The sequence below is a fragment of the Ursus maritimus genome, unplaced genomic scaffold (assembly GCF_017311325.1).
Source record: "Ursus maritimus isolate PB19 unplaced genomic scaffold, ASM1731132v1 scaffold_2, whole genome shotgun sequence".
NCBI classification, from domain to species: domain Eukaryota; kingdom Metazoa; phylum Chordata; class Mammalia; order Carnivora; family Ursidae; genus Ursus; species Ursus maritimus.
In genome coordinates this window covers 21,589,975-21,617,912 of record NW_024424452.1, presented here as the reverse complement: position 1 = coordinate 21,617,912, position 27,938 = coordinate 21,589,975, and the positions used below count along the sequence as shown (strand labels likewise).

General features: G+C 48.7%; 1 protein-coding gene across 1 annotated transcript in view; it reads left to right on the top strand.

Moving 5' to 3' along the window:
• Positions 1-8,310: 8,310 nt before the first annotated feature.
• The window catches only part of SCNN1G (sodium channel epithelial 1 subunit gamma), a 22,624-nt gene continuing 2,996 nt past the window's right edge, over positions 8,311-27,938 (top strand). The window contains exons 1-10 of the mRNA XM_040635220.1: positions 8,311-8,868; positions 10,619-10,928; positions 12,560-12,750; positions 13,711-13,814; positions 16,981-17,144; positions 24,609-24,707; positions 26,349-26,466; positions 27,218-27,296; positions 27,380-27,437; positions 27,632-27,693. Coding sequence (XP_040491154.1) covers positions 8,552-8,868; positions 10,619-10,928; positions 12,560-12,750; positions 13,711-13,814; positions 16,981-17,144; positions 24,609-24,707; positions 26,349-26,466; positions 27,218-27,296; positions 27,380-27,437; positions 27,632-27,693 — 1,502 coding nt within the window. The 5' untranslated portion in view covers positions 8,311-8,551. The remainder of the gene's footprint in view (positions 8,869-10,618; positions 10,929-12,559; positions 12,751-13,710; positions 13,815-16,980; positions 17,145-24,608; positions 24,708-26,348; positions 26,467-27,217; positions 27,297-27,379; positions 27,438-27,631; positions 27,694-27,938) is intronic.

The window sequence follows — 27,938 nt, the reverse complement described above, 5'->3', positions numbered from 1 at the left end:
TTATTCAATCATGTATATTAAATAAAGTATCTTTATTTTTTAATTTTTAATTTTTTTCTTAGAGAGAGAGCACGCAAGCACATGTGAGGGGGGAGAGAGGGAGAGAGAGAATCTTAGGCAGAATCTCAGCGAGAAGCCTATCATGGGGCTCTATCCCATGACCCTGAGATCACGACCTGAGCTGAAGTCAAGAGTCAGATGCTCAACCAACTGAGCCACCCAGACGGCCCTAAATAAGGTATCTTCAAACAGAAACACATTTTTAAAAGTTATGTATTGATCAGTTGATGAATATGTTATGATCAGGAACTTGCAAGAACCTAACTCTATGTTTTGCTTAGGAGTGATAGTTCAGTATCTGCTAATTCAATGTTTGTGGCAATTTTATAGACTATCACAATTTTATAGGCAATTTCATAACTATCACAAGAACAAACATCAAGAATTGACAGGACATTTCTAGTTTTAAAGGCAATCTGACAGTGACATCTCTTACCCATATCAACTGAATAACCTGATTTAAGGAGGTCACTTTCACTAGTTCATTCTTCTTGTTATATCCATCTCAAAGCTGTGAATAGTGTTTGGGAGAGCAATATCCCAGGGGAGACCTCCCGCATAAAGGGAGAAGCTACAGGTGCTGCTGTCCGCGGTGCTGATCACACAAAGTCAGCTTCCCGCAAGACTTTTCATCTGTTAGCCAAAATGCTGGCTCAACTCTCTCCAGGGGAAGGTTTTCATTGGCTGGCTTGGGAAGCCTGCCATTCCCTGAACCAAATGTGGCCAGAGAGAGAAATGCTATGATTGGTGTTGAGGTTAGGGTTCCTACCACTATCACAAGGCTAGGGTAGGAATTGATGTTTCCCCAAAAGAAAAATGTAGGCTCTGTTGCCAGTAGAAAGTGGAACAGATTCCACATAGGCAAGAGAAACAGATTTCATCAATCTGTGATAGTCATCTGTGTGCTTTCAACACCCCTCCCCCATCATTACGGGTTATCTGTGTATGTCTCTTGATCTTTAAAGAATCTGATTCTGATGAAAGAATGTTTTTTACACTAGGAAAATGATGCTAACTTTTGTCAGAAGCAGGGAGAAAGTTTGAAGTTTCTTTGGAGAAAGAAATTGTCCTAGAAAATGGATGTAACCAAATTTGCATTTCTCTAATATTGCAACAACTGATGTTATCGCCCCTGGCTAAGACTACACACAGAAATATCAACTTGGTCATTGGAAACTAGGGTCTGATTAATAAATAAGAATGATCTCTTATTATGCCACCACTCCTCATCAGCCCAGCAAGTCACAGAAATCCCAGAATCCTACCATCCTATTACATAGTATACATATGAGCCTGGAAGTTTGAATACCACTGACTCTACCTGATTCATATCATGCTGAAGGATCTGTGGAGGTAATTTGGTAAACTTTGGGCCTTACTGAGATAGCTAAAGAGGTCTGGAATCAAGGACGGTCTATTTTCTTTTTTTTTTTTTTTTAAGATTTTATTTATTTATCCGACAGAGATAGAGACAGCCAGCGAGAGAGGGAACACAAGCAGGGGGAGTGGGAGAGGAAGAAGCAGGCTCATAGTGGAGGAGCCTGATGTGGGGCTCGATCCCATAACGCCGGGATCACGCCCTGAGCTGAAGGCAGACGCTTAACCGCTGTGCCACCCAGGCGCCCCAAGGACGGTCTATTTTCTTGTCAGAATTCAAATTCTCTTTTTCCCCTTTAGTAGCACAGGGTTCTCACTGGTGTCATCCAGCATAGAAAAATGTTCCCCAGAAGATTTGCATTTTCTTCATCTGGAACTGGATATGGGATACACTCACTTTAAGAAACAAAAATGGCAGGACACCTGGGTGGTTCAGTTGGTTGTGTGTCCCACTCTTGATTTTGGCTCAGGTCAGGATCTTAGGGTTGTGAGATCAAGCCCTGCATCCGGGCTCTGCACTCTGCAGGGAGTCTGCTTCTTTCTCTCTCTCTCCCTCTGCCCCTCCCCCTGCTCACAGGCTCACTCTCTCTCTAAATAAATAAATAAATCATTTTAAAAAAGGAAACAAAAATGGCATCATTCCATTCAAGTGGGAAGGTAGGACTTTTATCCTCTATATTATTTGGGAGTCTTTTGGCTTCTAGTGAAAGAAATTGAACTCAAAATGTCACAAGCACAATAGCAAATTTATTAGCCCAAATGACTAAAAAGTCCAGGATGTAGACCCAGCTTAAGGTAGTCCTTGGTCCAGAGACATTTTATCATTAGGGCTGGAATCCTTTCCATCTCTCTGCTCTGTTTTCCTTTGTGTTGGCTTCACTCCCAAGCCCCACGTGATACTCCCTGCGGCTCTTGGATCACACAGTGCTTTCTGCTAGTAGCCCCCCAGCCAAAAGAGAAGTTTTCTTTGCAATCTTCCAGAAAACATCCTGGGTGGGCCTGACTTTCATTGGATTTAATTGGGGCCCATGCCTATTCCTGAACAAAACACTAAGACCTGAGTGATAATATAAGCTGTTTGGCTAGACCTAGAGCAAGAAGTGGGATCACCCCAACTCAAACCACGTAGACCGGGAAACGTGGATGAATGGTTCTCCAAAGGAAAGTAAGAGATGTCTCCAAAAAAAGAGGGAAAAGATGCTGGTAGAAAAAAAGAGAAGAAAAGAAAACATGACTGCCACACCACTGCTTTTGGCAATAAGTCTATGTACTTAGGGGACAGTGTAAGTCTCATCTCATATTGATTTTTCCTAAGTGGCCCAGAAGTGGTACTATTGATAACAAAGGGATGTGTTGGTTCCTTTTAAATTTCCTTTCTCACTCACTCTCACCACATACTTAGAGAAATGCCCACCTACCTATAGTGGTGGACCTCTACGGCCATATTTGTTTATGTGTTTCTATCCTCATGGTGCTGGCTGAATGGACCAGGGATGAAGACACCTGACCCGAAGAAGCTAGTTATTGCCAATCTCATGGCCAATCAAATTCTTCCTGGGGATCCAGTGAGGCTGAGAGGGGTTTTGATCTTGCTTACATTAATTTGAATTGGTTTCTGTTACTTGAAGCCAACTGACTTCACCAAGACTAATTCCAGTCATACGATTCCAGTAGCGCCGAGGAAAGAGCAGCTGATGTTGAATGTAAGTGATTTTAATGTTCTCTGAACTCGGCCCCTGGTGGTTGCATTTCCCAGGCTCTGAGCTCTTCTATCAGTGGCTTGATGCTGGGCCTCTCACTAGTCCCAATAGCCTTGACATGCAGGGTCTTTCAAGGCTTCTTTTTGAGTGAAGCTCTATCCATTTTCCATTGCCACAGCATTTGCATGACTGGAGTGCCCGGAATCAACTGGGGGGATGGCTATAGGCAATCCTGCTGGTTGGTCTTGCTATACAGAAAAACAGCATAGAAGGGATCATATGGATAAGGAGTACTGGGAAGGTGGGAAACATTGAGCTTTTAGATAGGGTAGCCAGGGAAATTCTAACTGATAGAATAACAATAAAGCAAAGCCTAGAAGGAGGCAAGGGGATGATCCACATGATTATCTGGGTGCATGAGTGTATGTCTGTGTGTGTGTGTGCATGAAGAGTGGTGCTGGGAGAATGAAGAGCAGTAACAAACCCTGCGGCAGGAGTGTCATCATATCCAAGGAACAACACAGAGGCCAAAGAGAAAGAAGCAAAATGCGTCAGAGTGGTGGGAGATGAGGAAGGGTGATAGCAGGGGTCAGACACGGAGGACCTTGTAGGTGACCATAGGACTTAAGCTTTTGCTAAGGATGAAGCAAAGAAGCCAATGAATAGGCTTAAACAGAGCGACATGATCTGACTCTAATTTAATAGTATCCCTTTGGCTAGTATATTGAGCATAGGCTGTAGAGGGGCTAGTTAGGGGCACATGGCAATGATCCAGGTGGGACATGGTGACAGACCAGCAACAGAGGCGTCACCTGGAAAGTTAGACATGCAGATTCTCAAGACCCACCCCATGCCCACAGAGGTAGAATCTGCATTTTAACACGATCCACAGTGACTGTATGCACGTTGAAGTCTGAGAAGTTCTGCGTGAGAACAGAACGCTTCCTTTCTCTGGGCCTGTTTCTTCCCTACTCTAAAGGGCTGTGACCGAGATGTCTCTATGATCCCTTCCAGTTGCAATTTTCTTTTCTTTCATTCCTTTTTTTTTTTTTTAAAGATGTTATTTATTTATTTGAGAGAGAGCGAGAGAAGGGGGGGGAGAAGCAGACTCCCTGATAAGCAGGGAGCCCAATGCAGGGCTCGATCCCAGGACCCTGAGATCATGACCTGGGCTAAAGGCAGATGCCTAATCGACTGAGCCACCCAGGCACCCCCCAGCTGCAATTTTCTAAGCTTTCTTAACAGCTATCTGTGAGTCGTTATGAAAAGGCAGCTGAAGAGACCAAAGGATAAGCGACCTGTCTGCAAAGACCCTGCTGCCCACAGCCAGACGCAGGTGGGCACTGAAGCAGTTTCATGATCCAGGTCAGTAGGGAGCCCGGGGTAAGAGGCCGCCTGGGATTTCTCCTGGTGCTGGGGTGGAAGGGCGCCCAACTGGACCAGAGCGGAAGGTGTCGGGCACTAACAGGGCGGCAGGAGGCGCTGTGAAGTGCTGGTGGAAGGTGCCGCGCAGACCCAGAGGAAATGCAGGGTGCTGGGTGGCCTCAGGGAGGCAGCAGGTACTGCGCTGCGCCCGCGCAAGGCACCTGGCTGGACGCACCGGGGCGCAGAGCGGCCTCAGGGTGGCAGGGGGCGCTGCGGAGTCGCGGCTGGCGCATCCTGGGCCTCCTGTGGAACACACCTGGGCAGGTGAGGGCGGCCCCGAGGGGGTGGGGCTCCAGGGGCGGGGCCCAGGTCCTGCCCACAAGAGCCCGAGGCTGCGGCGGCTGCGGGATGCTCTCGCTGTACGCGGAGCCGAACAGATCGCAGACGGATCGCGCGCACGAGAGCCTCAGACTCTTCGAAACTGAGCGAGGTGAGCCTAGAGTAAGGTCGGGTGGCACGAGTCTGGGGCTTTCAGGCACCGGAGCGGCCGCGGGGCCGGGTGGCTTCTCGGACACGATCCGCGCGGTCGGCGGCGGAGCTGGCATCAGCCCGGGGCTGCTTCCCGGTGGCTGGGATGCTGGGACACCTTCCCAGGTCAATCCCGGTCCAGCCAGCTCTCTGGCGTCGCCCACGCCATGGCCCGGGACACGGAGTTGGGGCGATAGGCATTTCTGGGCTACTCAGGAACAAGGTCCGAGACTCCCGGGATCTGGGGCCGCGCCTTGCCTTGTCTAGCCGCCCAGCCCCCTGTTCAGCCCCCTTTCTTGGCCTTGGTTAGACTCGACCGCGATTGTTGCCTTTACCTTCTGGAATGTTTTCTCTGGGGTGACTGTGGTTGCAGAGAGAAGCAAACACTTGAATCGGGTTGGATTCTCTCCCGCGGCTTCAGCAGGCTGACTTCTGCCGCAGCACAGCGTGCGGTTGCTCTGTGCGGGGTGTGCAGGGGGCCCGGAGTCGCCGGGTAGGAGCTCGGGTCCCGCGCCCAGAGCCTGAGGCTTAGGGTCCCTTCCTGGGGCCTGGGAGATAGGCGAGGTCGGGGGTGAGCCAGCGGGACGCAATAGAGAATCGCGGTCAGGAGCAGTCCTGGAATTTGAAGGAAAAAAAATCCTTTGAATCTTGCTATCTGTGTGGCTTAGGGCAAGTTATCTAATCACTCTGCACCTCAGTTTCCAGCCTCTGTGAAATGGGCACAGTACTAGTACTTCATACAATTATGAGCATTAAATAGGTACTGTGTGAAAAGAGCTGCATAGGTGGGCTGGAAGTACCAAGGGAACAATAAATAATAGCCTCTATTCTTGCTGTTGCTATTGTTGTCATTACTATTACTACTGGAGGAGCGGCACAGCTAGTAGTTGAGAGTGGACTCCTGAGTTCAAATCCCAGCTCAGCCACTTTCTAGTGTGACCTTGGACAAACCACTTAACTTCTCAGGGTCTCCATTTCACTTGTATAATGGGGGAATAAGGATGCCTACCTCAGAAATCGATGGTGGAAATGAACTGAGTTAATAGCTGTAAAGTACTTTAAAGAGTGAGTGTTTGGTGTCAGCTACCACTTCTTCCAAAAGGCATCATGTTTAATCAAGCAGCACAACCTAATAGTAACCACAACCTTGCTTTGCTTTGAAGTTGAAACACTGTTTGTGTGAACATTTATCTGTTTTGTGATGAGCAAGATGGGTTCCCTTCTTTCACTTGTAGCTTCACTGACCTGGGTGGCTGACCCACTGGGTTCAAGGTCAGTCCTGGAGAAGGACCTGATGGGTCAGAGGGACCCCAGGGGTTGTCTTCAGTGAGGAGAGTTAGAGACAGGAGAGCCCAGAATCTGTGATTCTAAACGTTGCCAGAGAAGAAATCCTCCCTTGGGTTGCAGTTTTATTTGACAGGAAATTGAACCTGGACCCAGGTTTTCATTTTTTATTTTTAAAAAGATTTTATTTATTTATTTGAGAGAGAGAGCACAAATGGGGGGAGGGACAGAGGGACAAGCAGACTCCCTGCTGAGCACGGAGCCCAAGGTGGGGCTCGATCCCAGGACCCCAAGAACACGACCTGAGCCAACGTCAGATGTTTAATCAACTGAGCCACCCAGGCGCCCCTGGACCCAGGTTTTTAAAACAAACAAACAAACAAACAAACAAACAAACAAACTTGTTAACTTTTTTGCTTTTAGATTGTAGAGAGAGAAGAGGTGGGGATGAGAAATATTTTCAATGATAAAATAATGTACATTCCTCTTGCCAAGAGGCTAACAGCGTAATTTTGAGGGCCCAGAGGGTTTTCTCCGTCCCAGTAAGGTCATATGTGTCTGGGAGGGGGCGCTGTTGGTGAGAGGTGGCTGCCTCTGGACATCTCCCTTGCCCCCCTTCTCCCCCAGCACTTATTTCCTTTACATCATAAACCTGAAACCCACTAGCACCATAAACTTGAAAGCCTCCCAACTTTGCCCCAGTTCCCAAATTTGGACAATATCCCATGGGGTCAGGGTGGAGAAAATATAACTCCTGAAGTCCAGATTCCTACCCGAAGAACGTGATGGGGCAAACTAAAGTCCTTGTCCCAGACATAGGCCCTCTGGGGGCATGGGGACCACCCTGTATATCCTACTCCAAATTAAGGTATACCCTCCTTTGCCTCTGTCACCAATGGTAGGCATAGGAGGAAGAGTTTCCATATACCCCCCCTCCCCCTTTACCAGTACTCACAACTGTTGGGAGGTGGTTACATTGACTATCCAAGTCTGGAAATTAAACAGCTCAGGATCCCCTTTTTCCCTCTTCCTTGGGGAGGGGGCAGCACCCAGCACAACACCAGGCCCCGTGATATATCATGGTGGAGAAGGCTGCACGGTTCTAATCCAGTTCCTCCCCGTGCTAGCAGTGTGGTCTTGCACAAACTACTCTATGTCTCTGGACTTCTTGAAACACAGAATATGTAGATTATATGTGTATATATATATAGAGAGACTATATATTTATGAGACTAATGAGAGTTTATATATTATAACCATGAGACGACTCTCCCTGTGTATAGACAATATATATAATATACAATACACGCATATTAGTTCATTTCAAAAAAGAAAGTTGTTCCAGGTTGTAAAGTTTCTGTAACTGAAATGCATCGTGTACGTTGATGAATGTGGTAATTTGCTTTCCAACACTTTCCCCCAAACAAAGCTGTTATTGAATCAAAGCGTATTCCCCTAATTAGTGATATCTTAGAATCAAGGAAATATGGCACAATGCCTGGCAAATATTAAGTGGCCAAGAGTTGTGGGCTATTGTTTAGAAGTTGCTCTAGAAACACCTAATGCTTGACTGTAAAGAGATGGAGTTAAACAGAAATGAAACAGAAACTCTACTTGCAGGGAAAGCAGAGGGGGGAAAGTCTGGAAAACGCGGCTGGGAGCGGACCGACCAGGATCTCAGTTGGCTGCCGAGCAATTCTCTTAGCAGGCCGTATCTGTCGGAAGAGAAGTGTAGGGCACTTGCTCGGGGAGACACTGAGCTAGGCATGGGGGGTTTAAGCGAGATAGGAATGCTGCCCTCGAGGGGGCAGGTTGAGGGAAGTGCAAAGGGGCGGGTGGCCATGCTCTAAATAGGGCAGAGCGTGATAAAAGTGGTGTGGAGGGCTCCTGCTCCAGGCACCCAGGGGAAAGGCTCTTCAAACCTGTCCAGTGATTCATGGGTTAAACCCCACCCAGCCCCCACGCAGGGCTGGGCCTGGGGCCCGCAAGAGGAGGCCACCCTTTGGCAGCTACTGTGACCAAAAAACCAAATTCCCTGGAAAAGGGACCGGGACCTCAGAATGCAGACTTGTCCAGACCCCAGAGGGAAAAAGGAAGGTGGCCTCTGAGGGCACATGGGCTGGAGTTTCCCAGAGTCTGGCCTCCAGGGACCGGCCAGCCCGGCGGGGAGGAGGGAGCTGTGAGCTCACCTGCTTTTCTTCTCCACCCCTGCCCAGTGTCCACGTCCCAGCCTCGCCATGGCTCCTGGAGAGAAGATCAAAGCCAAAATCAAGAAGAATCTGCCGGTGAGGGGGCCCCAGGCGCCTACAATCAAAGAGCTGATGCGGTGGTACTGCCTGAACACCAACACCCACGGCTGCCGCCGCATCGTCGTGTCCCGTGGCCGCCTGCGCCGCCTGCTCTGGATTCTGTTCACGCTCACCGCCGTGGCCCTGATCTTCTGGCAGTGTGCGCTCCTCGTGGCCTCCTTCTACACCGTCTCTGTCTCCATCAAAGTCCACTTCCAGAAGCTGGATTTTCCTGCTGTCACCATCTGCAACATCAACCCTTACAAGTAAGAGGCAGGAGCAGGGCTACGGGGTGGGGGCCGCAGCCCCTCTCCAAGGTGCCACGGGCCAGCCCACAGACATGCTTTTTAGAAATCTGAATTCGTTGCCAACCTTGGTAAACTCCCTCTCCCAGGTCCTAAATCTGTACCAAGTTTTCTGTCTATCAGCTGCTCCTGAGGATGGGCTAGTTCAAGATGTGCAGGAGGGGGAGGGCGTAGGGGTCAGTTTCACTTGGAGGTTGGGCCTGGAATGGGCTAGCCCCCCCCCCCCGGCACCTGCACATGAGCACACCCACACCCACCCACACCCCCCCCCTACACACAGCCCAGCTTAGCCATTTCCCCTGAGCCCTGTAAGCTTACACCTCACTCTCCCCAAAATGTGAGCTGGAGGCTGACTCAGAAGTGACACCCAGGTGACTTCCGGAAGCATCTCAGCTGCCCCAAACCCTCATCTGAGTGAACCCTGCCCCACTAATTGAGATCACCGGGCTCTGGGCAGGATCAACCCTTGGTCCTGCTCTATTGTCTGCCACGGGGCCTGTTCTAAATGGGTCACTGGAGTCCTGCTCAGGATTATTGAAAACTGATCTGTGAGGCTGGTCAGAATCTGGCAGAATTTGTCTGAGCAGGTGTGGGTGTGGAGAGAAGGGGGAGCAGGGGAGGAAGAGTATCAAAGGAAACCAACTGGTCAAAATCAAAATCAAGTCTAAGACTCATTCTCCACCCCAGAGTCTTTTTGTCCCTCCCTCCCTCTCTTCCATCCATCGCTTATTCCATAATCAGATAAGTTGTCATGCAGTGTGTGAGAGTCTGGGGCATAGAACTGAACAACCCAACAGTCTTTGTCCTAGTGGAGCTGAGTTGTGGTGGAGGAGTGAAATATTAACAAATGTTAATTCCACTAATAAAATTAATAGTGAATGTTTACACACACACACACACACACACACACACACACACACACACACAAGATAAACTCATGGAATCTCTGCAGCAATCCCATTTCACAGGTGAGAAAACCGAGGCACCAAAAGGCTAAAATGACTTGTCCAAGGTCACAAATCCAGAACCAGCATGGGGAACTGGACCCCAGGTAGTTTGGCCCTGGAATTTATACACTCAGTCACCATTCTGTGCCGCCTAGTCACGGAGCAAGGGACAGAGAGAGGAGAGAGGGGGGCAGTTAGGACGGAGACCAGAACTACTTGCATTATGAGAATTTAAAGATGGTGTTGTGCTTCATGTGGTTACGTTTTGTATCATTCTTCTGTGTTCTTGGGGGCTGTCAAGGTGACGGTTCTACCTCTTCCCTCCCAGCACTGATTCAAGGGGAATCCGAGGGCAGGGCCAAGTGAGCTTGGTGGAGACGGAGCCTGTCCCCTGGACAGACTTCTAGTTAGCAGGTATTGTCTGCACTGTAATTGTCCTCACCGGGGCTGGTTTATGGGAGGCACCTGATAGTCACCACTCCAGAAATGCTGGTTGGGGCAAACTCACCAACACACCCCGAGAGCAAGCAGATGGTAGTGGCAGAAATGAAGCCATGAGAAGTCACGCAAGGGTCACCGTTTACTTAAGCCAACAGTCACTTTGGATGGGGCAAATCGTAAAAGGCTTGGTCTCCTTGGCCAAGGAAGCAGGGTAGAAGTGGGCCCAGGGCTGACATCCACTGATGGAAAGCAGAGGGGAGAAGTGCCAGCACTCTGTCAAAGGGGCTTCCCCTTTCCCTGACTCCTCCTTCCCACCTTGGCAGGTACAGTGTGGTGCGGGACCTTCTAGCTGACTTGGAACAGGAGACCAGAGTGGCTCTGAAGACCCTGTATGGCTTTCCGGAGAATACGTCTCGAAAACGCCGAGAGGCAGAGTCCTGGAATTCGGCTTGGGAGGGCACACGGCCCAAATTCCTCAAACTGGTCCCACTGATGGCTTTCAGTCAGGATGAGACCGGCGAGGTCAGGGACTTCCTCACAGGGCGGAAGCGGAAATTCAGTGGGCGCATCATTCACAAGGCGTCGGATGCCATGGATGTGCACGCGTCTAAGGAGGTGGTGGGATTCCAACTGGTGAGATGCACGTCCTCACAGCTGGGGGGCATGAGATGGGCCGGAGGGGGTGGGTCCAGGGAGGTTTCTTCTTTGCCACCGTCCCCATGGTCCTGCCCAAAGAAATACACCCAGTTAAGGGTCTGCAAGCAACTAAAACAGACTCAGGCCATTTTTTTTTAAGATTTTATTTATTTATTTATTTGACAGAGACAGCCAGCGAGAGAGGGGACACAAGCAGGGGGAGTGGGAGAGGAAGAAACAGGCTCCCAGAGGAGCAGGGAGCCTGATGCGGGGCTCGATCCCAGGACCCTGATTCAGGCAATATTAAGAGGAAAAAAAAAACGTCTTACAAAGGGACCAGTAGTTCATGGAGGCCTCTCAAAAGACAGAAATTAGGGAGGATCCAGGGATCTAGGTGGCAAGAAATGGTGGAGTCATCTCACGTATGGCTGCTGTATTAAATAAACTTCAACTATTTTTAGGCTTTTTGCTAATCCATCCATAAAGACGATTCAAATCCTATCTTGGGACTATCTGATTGACCAAGTTTGGGTCACCTAATGGCTAACAGAGGGCGAGGCATCATGGTGGACAGCCTCATCAGACTGTATCCAACAGGGGAAAGGACACTCCACCAAAGCAAAATTAGGGTGCAGACCCCCGAAGGAATAAAATAGATAATAAGCAGCAGAAATACCCGACATTCCCTGCAGTACGTGCCTTTGTGAGGTGCCGTAACCTGACCTTCTAGCTCTCCTTCTTGGTCCTGTGTGAGGGGCTCTGAACAGACAGCCATTCACCAAAATTGAATTCCATTAGTGTCCTGGGCAAAGTCAATCAATCACCCTACTTCTCTGTGCCCCAGACACCTCTGTAGGATGAGACACCTCTTCTATACCTAATGCCTGGCTTGCCAATTGTGAGACCTCAGAACACCAGCTACAAATCCAGAAAAAAAAAAATGGCCCTTTCTCTTATTCACTGAGACTTTTCAAAGTCTTCCCGGGTATTTTCATGAGATAGCCGCTCCGTAACCCTTGAGAGCAAAATCAGCCCTTCAATGTCTGTCCATTTGAAAGTTTCTAAACTCTGTGTGATAGAACATCTGAAACATACTACAGTCTCCCTATAAGGCTCTCATTATTATACATTTTAAATGCTGGTCCTCCCAACTGCTCTCTGAGGTTGGGAAGGGTGGCATTTTAGCCAACATTTGGTGGGTGAAATAATGGAGCTGTAACACCTTGCCCAAGATCCTGCAGAGAAATCATGCCGGAGTCTGGGCAAGCGTCCAGATTTCTAGACTGCTGCACGAATAGGAAATGGCTAGAGGTGTGTGGGAAGTCAGTAGCAATAATCAACCATAGCCTGGATATCTGGAGATGCTAAAGAAACTGGTTTTTCTTCTTATCCGGTAAACAGCCACAGGGAGTCATTCAGGGGGACTGTTCTCCTCTCAGCCCCTTCTTGGTCCTTGAGGCTGATCTCTCTGAGCCCCTGGAAGTAAGAGGAAGCCCATCCTTGCTTCGGGTGTCCCTCCTGTTCCCCCGGAGTGTCTGGTCTAGATGCCAGTTCGTCATCCTCACCGTCCTTCTGAAGGCCGGTGCTGGTGCCGATGGCTTCAGCCTCCTGTCTCCTCTTATTCGCAGTGTTCAAATGACACGTCCCACTGTGCCCTCTACACCTTCAGCTCGGGGGTCAATGCCATCCAGGAGTGGTACCAGCTGCACTACATGAACATCATGGCCCAGGTCCCTCTGGAGAAGAAGATCAACATGAGCTACTCCGCGGAGGAGCTGCTGGTTACTTGCCTCTTTGACGGGGTGTCCTGCGATGCCAGGTCAGGACAGGAGTCTGCTCTCTTAGCTCTGAGCCCCTTGCCTGCACCTGCAGCTCAGCTTGGCAGGGCTTGGGAGGGAAAGGTGCTCTTCTCACTGACGCCGCCTTTTGGAAAACAGCTTACACGGGAGCTAGGCTCGAGAGTCAGTGAGGAAGATAGAGATGGTGTGGAGTCTAAATAGCCTTGAACTCATTAAGTTACTCATAAAAACAGAGCGGTTGATGGTGTATGTATAACCTTGGACCCCACCATCGTGCACACCGATAATTCAGAACCGCCAGCCTACCACAGAGGAAGAGACGAAGGAAGGAAGGTAAGGTGGGAAAGAGAAAGGAAGAAAGACCTATGTACAGATGGGTGAGCTCTCTTTCTGCCTTTAAGTTAACACTCAGACCCCTGGTGGTGACTGAGCAGTGATGGGACATTCTAGAGTGTTCCTGCCTAACCAAAAGGCTTACTTCATTCTTTTTAAACACTAAGCCTTTCTATATGTAAGTAGATATATTGGTCCTGAGGAAGCGGAGTGATTGGAATCATGTCTGCTTGAGGGTTGGGTTCTAAAGTCAATGTAAGGATGCGTGTGATGTGGTTCCTTCTCTGGGGACCATTTTCTGGTGTTGGAATGGAAAAAATGTCAAGTGTTGGCTGAGCAATTCACAAGTAGAGGAATTTGGGGGCAGGCATATGGCACAAGGAGTGCCACGTCGGGATGGAGGCAGAGATGAAAGGGTTGAGAGGGGGAGCAAAGCAGAGAATAGTCCTACATCATGCATGTGTCAGCCTGGGCGAGCAGCTTTGTTTGTGGCTTATCAGACGAAAGGTAGAGGAAGTAAGTCATATCTATTATCCATTGTCCATAAAAGAGAGTGGGCCCCCTAAGCACAGCCCATCCAGTCTTCAGCTCAGATGCATGAGCAGAGTTCCCACCAGAGCTCCTTCTGACCGTATTCTTCCTCATAGAAACTTCACGCTTCTCCACCATCCAATGTATGGGAATTGCTACACATTCAACAACCGAAAGAACGAGACCATCCTCAGCACGTCCATGGGGGGAAGCGAATATGGTAAGGAAATCCGCACCAACAGTGAGCATGTTGGAAGCAGGACAGTTGGGGTGCTGAGACTTCCAGAAATGCAGGACCTCTCCATCTGGCCAGAAACCAGGGACACCATTTCCCCTTTCGGTGCAGCATTTACATCATCCGTGCTGGCTCCTTCTTTTTCGGTGTCTGTTTTCCTTTCTGTGACGTCTCCTCTTCACTTTTGAGAGAGAGAGAGCGCAATGGTGACATCACTGGGGTTTCTTGTTCTGGAAAACCACTCTGGTTTGAGCTTGTAGCTGGAATGAGTAACACCGGGCAGGCAGCTTTCAGACGGACTTGAACCCAGATATGCGGAACAGGAGATTAGGGAGGCAAACATACCTTTATCTTGGTTGAGATAACGCATTCTGGAGCCAAAACCCGGCTCTGCTGCTCACCGTGTGACCCCGTGCAAAGTGGGAATCATAATAATATGTGTGCTCTAAGGTTACTGAGAGGACTTAGTGTACGTACAGTGTTTTGAGTAAGTCCTGGCACACACTGGATCAGTCTGCATAACAAAGTATCACAGACCGAGCAGCCGGAAAAACAGACATTTATGTTCTCTTAGTTCTTTTTTTTTTTTTTTTTAAGATTTTATTTATTTATTCGACAGAGATAGAGACAGCCAGTGAGAGAGGGAACACAAGCAGGGGGAGTGGGAGAGGAAGAAGCAGGCTCATAGCGGAGGAGCCTGATGTAGGGCTCGATCCCATAACGCCGGGATCACGCCCTGAGCCGAAGGCAGGCGCTTAACCGATGTGCCACCCAGGCGCCCCACGTTCTCTCAGTTCTTGAGGCGAGGGGCCCAGGGTCAAGATGCTGGTGAATTTGGTTTCTGGTGAGACCTTTCTTCCTGGCTTGCAGGTGGCTGCCTTCCTGCTGTGTCCTCACCTGGCCTTTCCTCTGTGACAGGCAGAGAGAGAGAGCACGCGAGCGAGACAGCAAGCGCTGTTATTGCCTCCTGTTCTCATAAGGACACCAGTCCTATGGGATCAGGGCTCGCCTTATGACTTCATTTAACCTTAATTACCTCTCTAAAGGCTCTACCTCCAATACTGTCGCATTACGGGGTAGGATTTCAACATACAAATTTAGAGGGAGGGGAACACAATTCAGTCCTCAACACACATGAAACACACAATAAATGCTGGTTGTGGTTGCATTCCTACTGTTAGTAGCAATTCCACTACTATCACCAGCACCAATAATACCGATACGACCTCCGACCCTACTACTACCACTGCTCTACTACTGTGACCTTTGTAGGGCAGGCAGGAACAGATGGGCCTGACTTACCCACAAAAGGAATTTGTGCAAAGTCCTGAGTACATTGAACAAGATTTGATATACAGATATGTTCCCATAAGGAAAGGCAAGTTCTTGTCGTAGAGGAAAACAGCATGTTGGACACCTAGCCTTTGCTACTGTGTGGTCTGTATTCTCACCAAGTCTGCAAGAAACCATAAATCAGGGCACGTTCTTTGGTGGGAAGAAGTAGTCTGGGAACTGGGAGCTAAGAGTTGCAGAGTCCTGGCTTTGCTACCTATGTGCTGTGTGACCTTGAGCAAATCACTTGCCTGCTCTGGGCTTCAGTTCCTTTACTTGTAAATGGAAGAAGTCAGAATGAACTCTCAAAGTTTTCTTTTTTCCTTTTTTTTTCTTTTTTTTAAAGATTTTGTTTATTCATTTGAGAGAGAGAGAGCACAAGCAGGGGGAGCGGCAGAGGGAGAGGGAGAAGCAGGCTCCCCACTGAGCAGGGAGCCCCATTCAGGGCTCTATCCCAGGACCCCGGGATCATGACCTGAGCCAAAGGCAGTCGCTTAACCAACTGAGCCACCCAGGCGCCCCCGAACTCTCGAAGTTTTGTTGCTTCAATCCATAGAGGCCCTGCTCATTTGCTCAGCCATTCGCCAAACATTTATTGAGTACCTGAGGTATGCCAGGTCCTCTTCCAGGTGTCAGAGACCCTGCGGTAAACAGATGCCATCTCTGCTTCAAGGGAGCTTGAACTACAGTGGGGAGAGGCAGATAACAAATGAATGAACAAACTTATAGACATTTTCTGCTTATAAATCCTAATGAGGGCTATGAGGAAAATCAAGTAGTGAAAGGGAAGGGGGTGCTGGGGTCAGGATGGGGCTTTTATTTCAAATAAGGAGGCATCTGTGGGAACAGTTAGTTAGGGGTGAAAAGACCCGCAGAACAGCATTCAGGGCACTAACAAGTACAAAAACACGGAGAAGGAAATGAATTCGATGTGCTCCGGAAACAGAAAGCAGTCCTGTGTGTCCGGAGCTTCTTGAGGGAGCAGGCAGGGGGACGAGGAGGGAAACGGAGGCAGGGCTGCATCGCTGCAGGTGTGACAGCCACGGTCAGGTTTACGGATTTTATTCCATGGAGTTCCCATGTATCCAATGAGATGCCACTGAAGGGCTTCAGGCAAGGGAGAGACCTGCTCTGATTTCCAATTTTATTTTCAAATTTTTATAAAGATTTATTTGTCTGAGAGAGAGAGGCAGATAAGCAGAGGAGCCGAGGGGCAGAGGGAGAGAGAGAGTCTTAAGCAGACTCCACGCTGAGTGCAGAGCCCGACACTGGGCTCGATCTCCTGACCCTGAGATCACAACTGGAGCCAAAACCAAGAGTCGGATGCTCAACTGACTGGGCCACCCAGGTGCCCCTGACTTCCAGTTTTCAAAGTCTCTCTGGCTGCTGGGCGCAGAATACCCTGCAAGGGTAGGAGCTGGAGTATGGAGAGAAGTTAGACCAGTGATCAGATATCCCATTGGTGCTTTTCTATAAGGGTTTAAGCAACCACAGCACTGCAAGTCCCTTTGGATGCTCTGTAGAACGCCCATCTCAAAGGACCATGTAGAGATGGATGTCTCAGGCAGGGTAGCAGTTCCTTTATTGCTCAGCAGAACTGTGGCAGTGATGCTGTTTTGGGGGACACAGCAGTGAGCAAGTCGGGCACCATCCCTCACCCCCTCTCCTCCACGAAGCTTCTAGTCTAGCCCTGCCCACCTTTTACTTGTTGGAAATGCCTGAGTCTTGGTTTGGAGCCTCCCAGAGCACCAGGAGAGGTAGGCTTACACCAGGGAATGCTTAACGGGCCTTTGACCGCAGTAGCCTTTTCTCTTCCCAGGGCTGCAGGTCATCTTGTACATAAACGAAGAGGAGTACAACCCTTTCCTGGTGTCCTCCAGCGGGGCCAAGGTGATTGTCCATCGGCAGGATGAATACCCCTTCATCGAGGACGTGGGAACAGAGATCGAGCCTGCCATGGCCACCTCCATAGGGATGCACCTGGTAAGAGAATGTTCTGATTTCTCTAGGGGTGGCAAGGAGAACAGATTTTCCCCCCAAGGATAACCAATCAGATGCAGCTTATGGAAAAGTGTGTTCGTTTCAAAAGGAAGCATAGTCCTGGATTTGCTAACAGTTACTGCAGTGGTCAGTCCAGCAGTTCTACTAAAGGCTGTCTTTGTATCTTCTGTATGGATGAACGAGGACACAGGATGCCATTTTGGGGAAGAACTGAAGGAACCTTGCTTGTTGTAAAGACAGACACTAGCATTTATGGAAACTGTGTGAGGAGCAAAGCGTCAGACATTAACTATAGTTGTCACTAATATAAATAGAGCAGATTAACACCTTTCTTTCTGGGCCACCTAAATGTCGATGAGGCATGTAAACCACTCCTTAATGGCTAATGGGAAGTCACTGGGCCATCGGAGCTCTATTTACACAATCATACTTCCATCAATTTTACTTCATTCATCAAAAACCTCCTTCTCCCTCAACTCTTTGACCTTCTCTGATCTCACCGGGTGCTCAAAACACTCATACCTGTCACCAGAAGCACATTCGGGCTGCAGACTCCAAGCCCTGAGTCAACTATGCCCAACAGAGGCAGAAGGGCAAGGTGAGGGGCGTGCCCCAGACATTCCACTACTTATGCAATCTTCTTGTTTGCAGGACTGAGGTCTTTTTATGCCAGTAACTCTCCACCTTTCGTCTTCATTCCTTGCAAATCTGTTCTCCAGAGCAGTGGTTTTCAAACCTGACTGATCATTGGACTCAGATCCACTGTCAGAATCTCTGAGAGATGAGCCCAAGATCTTTGTTTTTACCAAACTCTGGTTATTATCCCAAGAGGCAGAAAACCCAGGAACCTCAGCTTTAGAAAGCTGAGTAGTTCAACATGAGAGGAGAAGCAAAGTGTGTCTTCCTAAGCAAAAGTAAGGCTAGAATGACATCAGCTTTAGTACAGCTATAAGTGATGGCCTCGTATTGGGTTATAAAGTGATATCGTGAGCATTGGGGCTTGTATATCCATCCATTACTTATCCATTCAACAAGCATTTCCTGAGCGTCTTTATGTGCTGGACACTGGGACCGTATCAGAGCATAAGACACGGTCGCTGTCCTGTTGGAGCTTAGAGTCTGGCAGAGAGGATCAATGACAAACAAAAAATTGCACAAATGATTAATTATAATCATCATCAGTGCTACCAAGGAGAAATGCAGGATGGATGAGAACCTATCAGGGGATGGCTGACCTAGGGCTTTTTTTAATGGGGTGAAATGGGGAGTTCAAGGAGTGCTTTCCTAAGGAAGCAATATTTAAGCTGAGACAGCCGAGATGATGAACTGAGTACATGGTGACATTCCAGAGGAAATCTGTGGCTTCCGTGCCCACATCAGATGGGCAACTCTGGACAAGAGAAACAATCAAGATGGTTGCCTGGAACCTGGGTATGCTGGGGAGGCATGTTCCAATGTGGGAAGTTTGTTTCAACATGAGAAGTGTTGTGTACCAACTTGGACTGTGTGAATATAGATTGTTCCTCCCCCCACAAATAATTTTGAGCCCCAAGCTATGAAACCGTGGCTTGGAAAGACTTTAGGGTACCACTTAAGGATCTGGGTCATTGATTCTTCTATTCACCAGGACTGCAAAGCTCCCAAATCGGAATAGGGAACATTTTCACTCAACATTGCCCATGCAGTTTTATCTGCACCCTGAATAAGGACTTGGGATTTGCAGTACATCCTATCCTTTAAGAAATTTTTATTATCTATCCTTCTGCCCTATCCTTCCCTTCCACCCCTCACAGTGTCTGCAGGCTTGGAGGAGGGGATCAAAAGCTTGGAGAAGTGCAAGAACTAAGGAATTTTGCCCTCTGATTTCCTTCTCTGAGCTTAGGAATACCCACCGTTTTGTTAAGCAGATGTTTTCTTTAACAGTCGTGGGTAAACAAAGACATGGGTGGGTTTTCTGCTATACCTAATTTGAGATGTATAAAACCAAAGTGACAGAGCAGGGTCAGTCAGCTCTCTTTCTGATTTATGACCATTTGGAACAACAAAAAGTAATCTTAGGGATTATTAAGAGGTCAACATGGGGTTACCAAGAATAAGTCCAAACAAACTAGACTTCCTTCCTTTCTTATTTTTTTGTTTACTTATTTTTCTCGATAGGCACGTAAAGCTGGTAGACTCAGTTGGTTAAAAAATTTTCCTTCATTCAGTGAGGGATTGTGTGTCCAAAGCACCGGAAGTTCAGAGATGAATACAACAGCACACCTACCTTTAAAGATCTTATCTTTAAGACCACACAGCTTTGTGATACAGTTCCCAGCTCCATGGGAACAGAGACATTCTGTCTTGTTACCAGGCTCAGTTCTTAGAACATAGTAGATGCTCAATAAATAATGTTGGATGGCTAGATGGCTGTATGGATGGATGTACAGATGTTTGGGAACAACTGTTGGTGAAGGCTTCCTAGCTGATAGATTCTTGAAGGGCAAGTGTCAGGCAGAGTTTCAGGAAGGGCTAGTCCAAACAAAGGGCAAAGCAATTACAAAGGGGTCACAGGAAGGATTTTAACCTGAGTAGTGAAAGTTTTTGAGAAATGTCTTTGGCGAAGTGTAGTCAAGATAAAGTAATTAAGATAAAGTAATCAAGATACTGGAGACAGTGTACTTAAAGCAATTCCAGGAAGAAAGAATGGGGCCCTTAGCTGAGGCAATGGCTGTAGGGATGAGTGTAAGTGAATGGATTTGAGAGGTACTATTGCACGGAAGCAGCAGGGCTTGACAACCAAGGTCAGTGAGGAAAGACCTTGCTATAAGGGAAGTTAGACTGATATTTAGGTTTTGGCTTGGGCAGTGGGGTGGATGGAGGTCCCAGGCTCAGAATTAGGGAATGCAAGAAGAGGGATAAGTTTGTGGGGGAGGATGATCACTTCGGTTCGGAACATACCCAAGTTGTTGTGCCTTTGGGGAATCATGGGGAAAATGTCCAGAGATGCTATGAACCTGGAGCTCAGGAGAAAAATGGAGGTGGGGGTTGGGGTGGGCATCTAGCATAATTCTAGACTTGGAAATAAATGCCATCACCCAAGACCTGAGACAGAATGCAAATGTGTAAGGGCTGAGCAGAGAGAAAATGGAGAAATAGAGGCAGAGAATGAGGAGCAGCACCCAGAAAGAATTGGTGTCAGATAAATCAAAGAAGAGAGTTTAAAGGAAGGTATGGACCAAAGTGCCAAATGCAGATGAGAGGTCAGTCAAGAGAAAGGGCAAAAGGTGCTCTCTGGGTTTGACAACCAAGAGATCACCGGTGGTTTTTGGCAGAGCAGTTTTCCACAGAAGGAGTGGAATAGAAACCTAAGTACAATGAGCTGGATCATGAATGGGAGATGAGGAAGTGGTAGTGTGGAACCAAGTCTTGGAGAGAGGGGAGACTTCACTGTCATTGCAAACCCTACTGTGCATTTTTATCTTAAAACACATGCACACCTCTTTTCACAAGCATATGCATGACAGGGATTAAGTGCCCAGCTTTGCAATTTGGTTGTGTAATCTCAATGTCTCAGTTACCTCATCTGTGAAATGGGGATGCTGATAATAATGTGCCTTTATAGGCTGATGAGAATTCAGTGAGTTGATTCATGTGAAGCATGTAGAACAGTGCTTCCAAAAATATTGGCTGTTACTGTACTTTTATTTCTAAGAGAAGAGATGTGAAGGAAAGGAAAAAATAGGTTTGAAGCTAAAAGAGAGGTTAGCAAAGTTTTTCTTGTCCTTGGTGACACTTTCCTTCTTTATGAGACGTTGATCTCTTCTATATATATAGAAAGAGTACTAGTTATTTGCCATATGTGTTGTAAATATCTTTTCCGGTTTGTGCTTTCCTTTTAGTTTTCTTTATGCTACTGTTTCACTTGCAAACACTTCAAATGTTTACAGAGTCAAAATATTTTTCTTCTTTAGTTATCATGCTTATTGAAGATTTTCCTTCCTTGAGATCAGATATTGAGCTACCTTCAAGTTATTTTATTATTTCAATTAATACTTTAACTCACTAGAATGTTTTCTCTGCAGAATGTGAAGTAGAGATAGATTTCACTACTTCCTCTAAAGAGTCAGCACTAGTCCTAACTTCATATATTAATTCTTTTTCTTTTCTCCATACACAAATAAATTTTATAATATTTATAAATTTTTATAATATTTTATTATATTTATAAATATTTATAAATATTCTAGTATAATTTTATATATTACAATATAAAAACAGAACAGAAGCAAAAAGAGAGTTAAACCACCCGTAATTCCATCTAGGGCATCATGCTTCCACCTGGGCTTTTCCCTGGCACAGTTTATACCTTTAAAGAGGTGAGCAGAGGGGCACCTGGGTAGCCCAGTGAGTCAAAGCATCTGACTTTTGCCCAGGTCATGATCTCAGGGTTCTGGGATCAACCCTGCCTCAGGCTCCCCACTGAGCAGGGGGTCTGCTTGTCCCTCTGCCACCCCACCCCCCGCTCCCCTTGCCCCCTTATGTTCTCTTTCTTTCTCTCTCAAATAAATAAATGAAATCTAAGAAGCTGAGGATTCCTGTGCAAATGCTGGCCTCCCCCAAGATTCTAAGAAGGAAGCCCGTAAGATCTGGTTTGATAAAAATGGGCCCTGTTGCCCACACATACACTCGCATAGACTTAATCACGCCTACATATACCCATGCATGCATGCACACACACATGCATGCACACACACACCTCACACATACACATGTATGCACTGACATGCATGTGTGCTCACACATATATACACAAAACTTGCATCCATTCGCATACACATATACCCGCTCTCATTTTTGTGTCCCTAGGGGTCAGGAACAGACCAGCAGTTCTGAAAAACTGATGGTGGAAGGGAGAGAGAAAGGGAGGGAGAGAAAAAGAGAGCAAGCCAGAGAGGGAGCACTAGAGTACCTGCCCCATCTGCCCTACCTCCCCACCCCCAACCCCCCACCCCACCCTACTCTCATTGCTTTAGGAAGCGACCTGAATAACCCAGGGGCTCTGAGTTCAATCAGCGTTGTTACGGAGGACTGGGCCATTGAGGACTCAGAAGCATAAAAGTCAAAAGATGATTTATCACCATGTGTCTTCTGGAAGTGGCCCGTGGGTTGGTCCTCAAAGTAGAAGGAAGTCCAGCCACCTTTGCCAGCTGCACAGGCTTATCCAAGTAGACGGACCCTGTCACCTAGATGCTGGGATCTTGTACTCCCCCCTGCCCAACACACCCCAGGCAGGCTGGGCCTGTAGCTGCCACACGCTGGGCTCTGTGGACAGCTCAGCAGGACCCACGGGCTTGAAGGAACATCTGCCCAGGGAGCCTGCAGCCTCGGGGAAGCTGAGAGGCTGGTGCTGAGGTGAAGTGCCTTCCAGGGAAGCCACTGTCGGCATCTTTGTGCCCCAGTGCCCAGCCAGCCCTGGCATGTTCTAAAGACTCTAAATCTGTTAGCTACCCAGCTATCGGAGGAATGAAGTAAGTCTGTTTATTTTGTGCTGACACAGAAAGATGCTCACTCTTCACTGTCAGTGAGAAGGGGAGATGGCGGGGCAAAGGGAATGTGTGAGTATGTATTTGCCCGTCCGCTTGTCTGTCTGTCTGTATATCTGAGATCAGATCTGCTCCTCTCCTAAGAAACAGAGGAGCCCACGTGGTTATTTCCCCTTTGCCTCTGTTGTTTAAATGTTTTAAAATGGGCATTGTTAATTGCCCTTGAGGTTCCTGCAGGTTAATTGAGGGCGACTAATGGTCAGCAGATGGATTACAATACAAATAGAAGGAGATTACAGCTACTTGAGATGTCTACATTTTCCACCTAGGTCAAACTCNNTGAGTCCACCCGCCCCCCCTCCCCCCCCCCCATTATCTTTCTGTCTGTCTGTCCACTCTTCAACGGAAAAAAAGACTTTCTTCCGCCCCGCAAATCTGCCATCAATTTCCCCTTTTCTCCCACTCTCAGAAAACAAAACAAAACAAAAACAAAAAAACAAGGAACCGGGCTATAAGCTGGTCACAGTTTATATTCAATTATCATTGCCCCTGGGAGACATTCTTCTTCTTCTTCTTTTTTATTTTTTATTTATTTTTTTTTTTTAAGATTTTATTTATTTATTTGACAGAGATAGAGACAGCCAGCGAGAGAGGGAACACAAGCAGGGGGAGTGGGAGAGGAAGAAGCAGGCTCATAGCAGAGGAGCCTGATGTGGGGCTCGATCCCGTAATGCCGGGATCACGCCCTGAGCCGAAGGCAGCCGCTTAACCGCTGTGCCACCCAGGCGCCCCTTCTTCTTCTTTTTTAAATCTGCTTGTCTGGATTGTTTATTTGCAGTGACAAATATTAAGCTAGAGCCACTTACTAAACCACAATAAAACATCATTTCATAAGGTTTTTGAACTGTGAGTTACGATTCTCTCATCGCCTCTGATCAGCGTATCATTCTACTCTATTGGGCATTCCTTGGCCCTCTCTAAGAAAGTCAATTTTTCCAAGTCAGCTTCTGAGATCAGAAGACAAGAGGGTAGGAGGGGCGCCTGGGTGGCACAGCGGTTAAGCGTCTGCCTTCCGCTCAGGGTGTGATCCCGGCGTTCTGGGATCGAGCCCCACATCAGGCTCCTCCGCTAGGAGCCTGCTTCTTCCTCTCCCACTCCCCCTGCTTGTGTTCCCTCTCTCGCTGGCTGTCTCTATCTCTGTCGAATAAATAAACAAAATCTTAAAAAAAAAAAAAAGAAGACAAGAGGGTAGGAAAAGGCTCCTTCCCTGGGAGGAGAATCCCACCAAGCACACAGACACTGCTGGTCTTTTTTCCCCACCTGCGCCCTCCCAGTGGCTTCTCCGATGACGTACTACCATTTCAAAATCCAAATCCAGATTTCTCAGCGTGGTATAGGAGGCTTGGCCTCGGCCTCCCTCTCTGGCTTCATCTTTCTCGTGCTGCCTTTCCAGCCAGCCTGGTCCTACCCCACATCAGCCTTTGCTGCTGCTTCTGCCTTACCCCCTTCCTCCACTTCTTAGCAAATCCAGCTCTTTCTTGCCATTCCTTGTTGAGCCAACATGTCCCTTTCTCAAAGGCATCTTCCTCAATCACTCTTGGAAAGACTGCGCCCCTCCCCCCCAAGTCCTCAGTCCCTCTTCCCAGTTTCACTGATCACTAGCCATAATTATCCAATTATCTTGGGCATTTATTTGCCTTTTGGCCATCTCTCTAACCCCACTGGAAAGTAAGCTCCACGAGAGCAGGGAGCTTGTCTCTATTGATCATTGTTGAGTCCACAGTGCCTAGAATAGCACCAGCCACCTAGTAGGTGCTCAAGAAATATTTGTTGAATGAATGACTTAATGCTCAGCTCCCAGCGGTGGTCCCGTCTGGGTCCTGGGGCGGGGTAGGGCTGAACGGTGCTGCTGTGATTACAGACGGAGTCCTTCAAGCTGAGCGAGCCCTACAGCCAGTGCACAGAGGACGGGAGCGACGTGCCGATCAGTAATATCTACAACGCTGCATATTCCCTCCAGGTATGGGCGGGAGGGGGCACTCAGCCCTGGGTTGTGGCCCGGACACAGGAGACAGTTATCTATAGGCTGGGGTGTGTCTGGGACCAGGAACTCCGGTGATAATTCCTGGGGTTCATCCAAAGACCTCAAGAACAAACAACACCAGCTGGTTCCAGTCTTCTTCAATCCGTCTGTAACCAGAGCTGAATTGATTGATTGAGGTTTGCTTGGAACACAATGTACAGCCGAGACAGGCCAGCTTCCTAAATAGGCCTTGGCAAGTGAGGGACAGGAGAGCAGCAGTCTGGGGGAGGCGCTGGCTGAGGTATGGGAGCCCGGCCTCTGGGCCCCCTCATGCCCCTTGCTCACTGATGTCCTTGGGCAAGTGATGTCATCCTCAGCAATCACAGGGGGAGGTAGGTTTGGATCAGGGGCTGCTAACTGGCAGCCCCCAGGCCTCTTGCAGGCTGCACACCTAGTTTTTTTCTGGCCAGAATGGGGTCTAAAAGTCAGGGAATTTCATAAGAAAACCCAGATTTCAAGCTTCTCTTGAAAAATAAGATCTGGCAACCTCGGGCCCAAAGCCCTGCAGTGTAAAGAGCAGGTGGAATTGCCCTGTTCAAGGAGGCATGTGTTCTCATTCCCCAGAGTTCCCACCAGCCCCTAGCGTATTACCTCTATCACTGCCCCCCGAAAGCATTTGAATTGGCAACCCTTGAGTGCGATCATCCGTTATGCCTTCTCTTCCATTCTGGGAGACTGCAATTCCCCTCCTCCCGAGATGCTCAGAGTTCATGAAAATCCTCCCAGTAGAATAAAAAAGAGCAGGTGTTTCTACACACTGCGTCGTCTAGCTTACGTTGGAGCTGAGCTGAGAGGTGGTAGGGCCGCTAAGTGAAAAGAGACTGTTAGTCGAAGAATGTCTACTTACAATAGAGATACAATCGAACTGACTTCAAGACCAGAAGAAAAGAAAAGGTCATCTTCGTGGAAAGACACTCATGAATAGTATTTAGTGAGAGGCTACCATGGACACACACCTTACCTATAACAATTCATTTCCTGCTCACAACAACCTCATGAAGGAGGTCCTGGCATACTTATTTCAAACGGTGAAGAAACCAAGCGCATCAGAGAAGTTAAGGAACTTACCTGAGGTCACACAGCTGGGGCGTGGCAAACCTGGGATTTGTACTGGAGTCACCTGCCTTCAGAGCCCTTGCCATGAGCTCGTATGCTATAAGATTTGTGGCTATGGTGGTAACTGACGGTCCCCAAGGATCCAGTGTGGAGGAACTGGACCTGAGAACAGAAAAGTTGGGAACTATGTTTCTCTCTGTTTCTTGGCATCTGCTCCAGTGTCCCCCCCCCCCCGACCCATGTCAGCAGTCACGTGGTTGAGAAAGGCCAGCCCCAGGTCCAGTCCCAGCTCAGCCTGTTCTCCACCTCTCAGTTAATCTGAATTCTCAATCACTTTTCTACCTCGGTGCCTTTGGCGCCAGGGCCACTCCTGGCCCAGTCCGCTGTGCCACGAGGGGCACGTTTATGCGGTCCGCCAAAGCTGTGGGGAGCCGGCCCCCTGGATGCAGTCTGTGGAGGGAGGGAGCTCTCTGGCATCCACGCGCAAGGAGGTTAAGGGAACCCCTGGGTTTCATCTTTCAGATCTGCCTTCACTCGTGCTTCCAGACAAAGATGGTGGAGAAATGTGGGTGTGCCCAGTATAACCAGCCTCTGCCTCCAGCAGCCAACTACTGCAACTATCAGCAGCACCCCAACTGGAGTGAGTGAGACCCGCCCCAGCAGTGGGGTCAGCCCAGCCCCACCACCAGCCTGTCCTAGGGCCTTTTGCAGGAGGGAGGTGTCGGTAGAGAGAGGTGAAGCAGTTTTACTCCTGTCCTCAAGCCTGGCTTGAATTACACTTTCTTTTTTTTTTTTTTTTTAAAGATTTTATTTATTTATTTATTCGACAGAGATAGAGACAGCCAGCGAGAGAGGGAACACAAGCAGGGGGAGTGGGAGAGGAAGAAGCAGGCTCATAGCGGAGGAGCCTGATGTGGGGCTCGATCCCATAACGCCGGGATCACGCCCTGAGCCGAAGGCAGACACTTAACGACTGCGCCACCCAGGCGCCCTTCCACTTTCTAAGGACCAAATGCTGAACCCCACCCTGTGCTGAGAAGCTGACCACCTCTCTCAGCTGCAGGAGGCAGGAGCCACGGGTGGTACCCTTTCACAGAACAGATAACTGAGGCTCAGAACAGAGAAGCAACTTGTCCAGGGTCGCATAGCCAGGGCGTAACAGAGCTAGACTCAAAGCCAGTGCTGCTGACCCCCCAACGTACGTCCTTAACCTCCATGGTATTCCGTCTCTCAACATGACAGAGCAGCGTTTGTTTCCAGAGAACCAGTGTTTGTAGAAAAGGGGAGGAGAAATCATTACAAGGAGACTCTGGGGGCCCCATGGCTGACCCCCCCCCCCGGAAGAGCACTGTGGCCCCAAAGCTCACGCTGCCCTCTGCCTTGTCCCCCAGTGTACTGCTATTATGAGCTGCACCAGGCCTTTGTCCGGGAGGAGCTGGGCTGCCAGGCAGTGTGCCGGGAAGCCTGCAGGTGAGTGGGCCTGGCGGGACAGAGCACACAGGGCCGGGCTGGGCTGGGCCACCCGCACTCACTCTGTGCCCTTCCCCCCTTAGCTTTAAGGAGTGGACACTGACCACCAGTCTGGCACAGTGGCCATCTGTGGTTTCCGAGGTAAGTTACCCTGCCCCGTCTTTCCCCTCACGTCTTCGGCCCGCAGCCTGATGTCCCACATGGGTCCTCTGACCTCGGGGGAGATGCACAGGGGAGGCCAGGGCGGCGGGGGGGCAGAGGCTAAAAGGGAGGCACACGGGCTGGGCCTGGGCTCTCTAGGTATCCCCAGGTCATTCCTTCTTTCTCCAACACAGAAATGGTTGCTGCCCATTCTCACATGGGACCAAGGCCAGCAAATAAAGAAAAAACTCAACAAGTAAGCAGACCCCTGCCTTGTTTCCTCTGCCTCCGCTGGCCCTGGGCCTCAGCCTCCTCGCCTGCTTCCTCGCTGCCAAACCTTGTTGGTTCACTCTTTCCTTATTCAACAACTATTGAATCGAGCTCGTGTCGGGAGCCAGGCCCTGCACTAGGCCTGGGGCTCTCAAATGTTTTGACCATAACCCTCAGGATGAAAATGATTTTCCATTGAGATTATATATATATGTATATATATATATATAT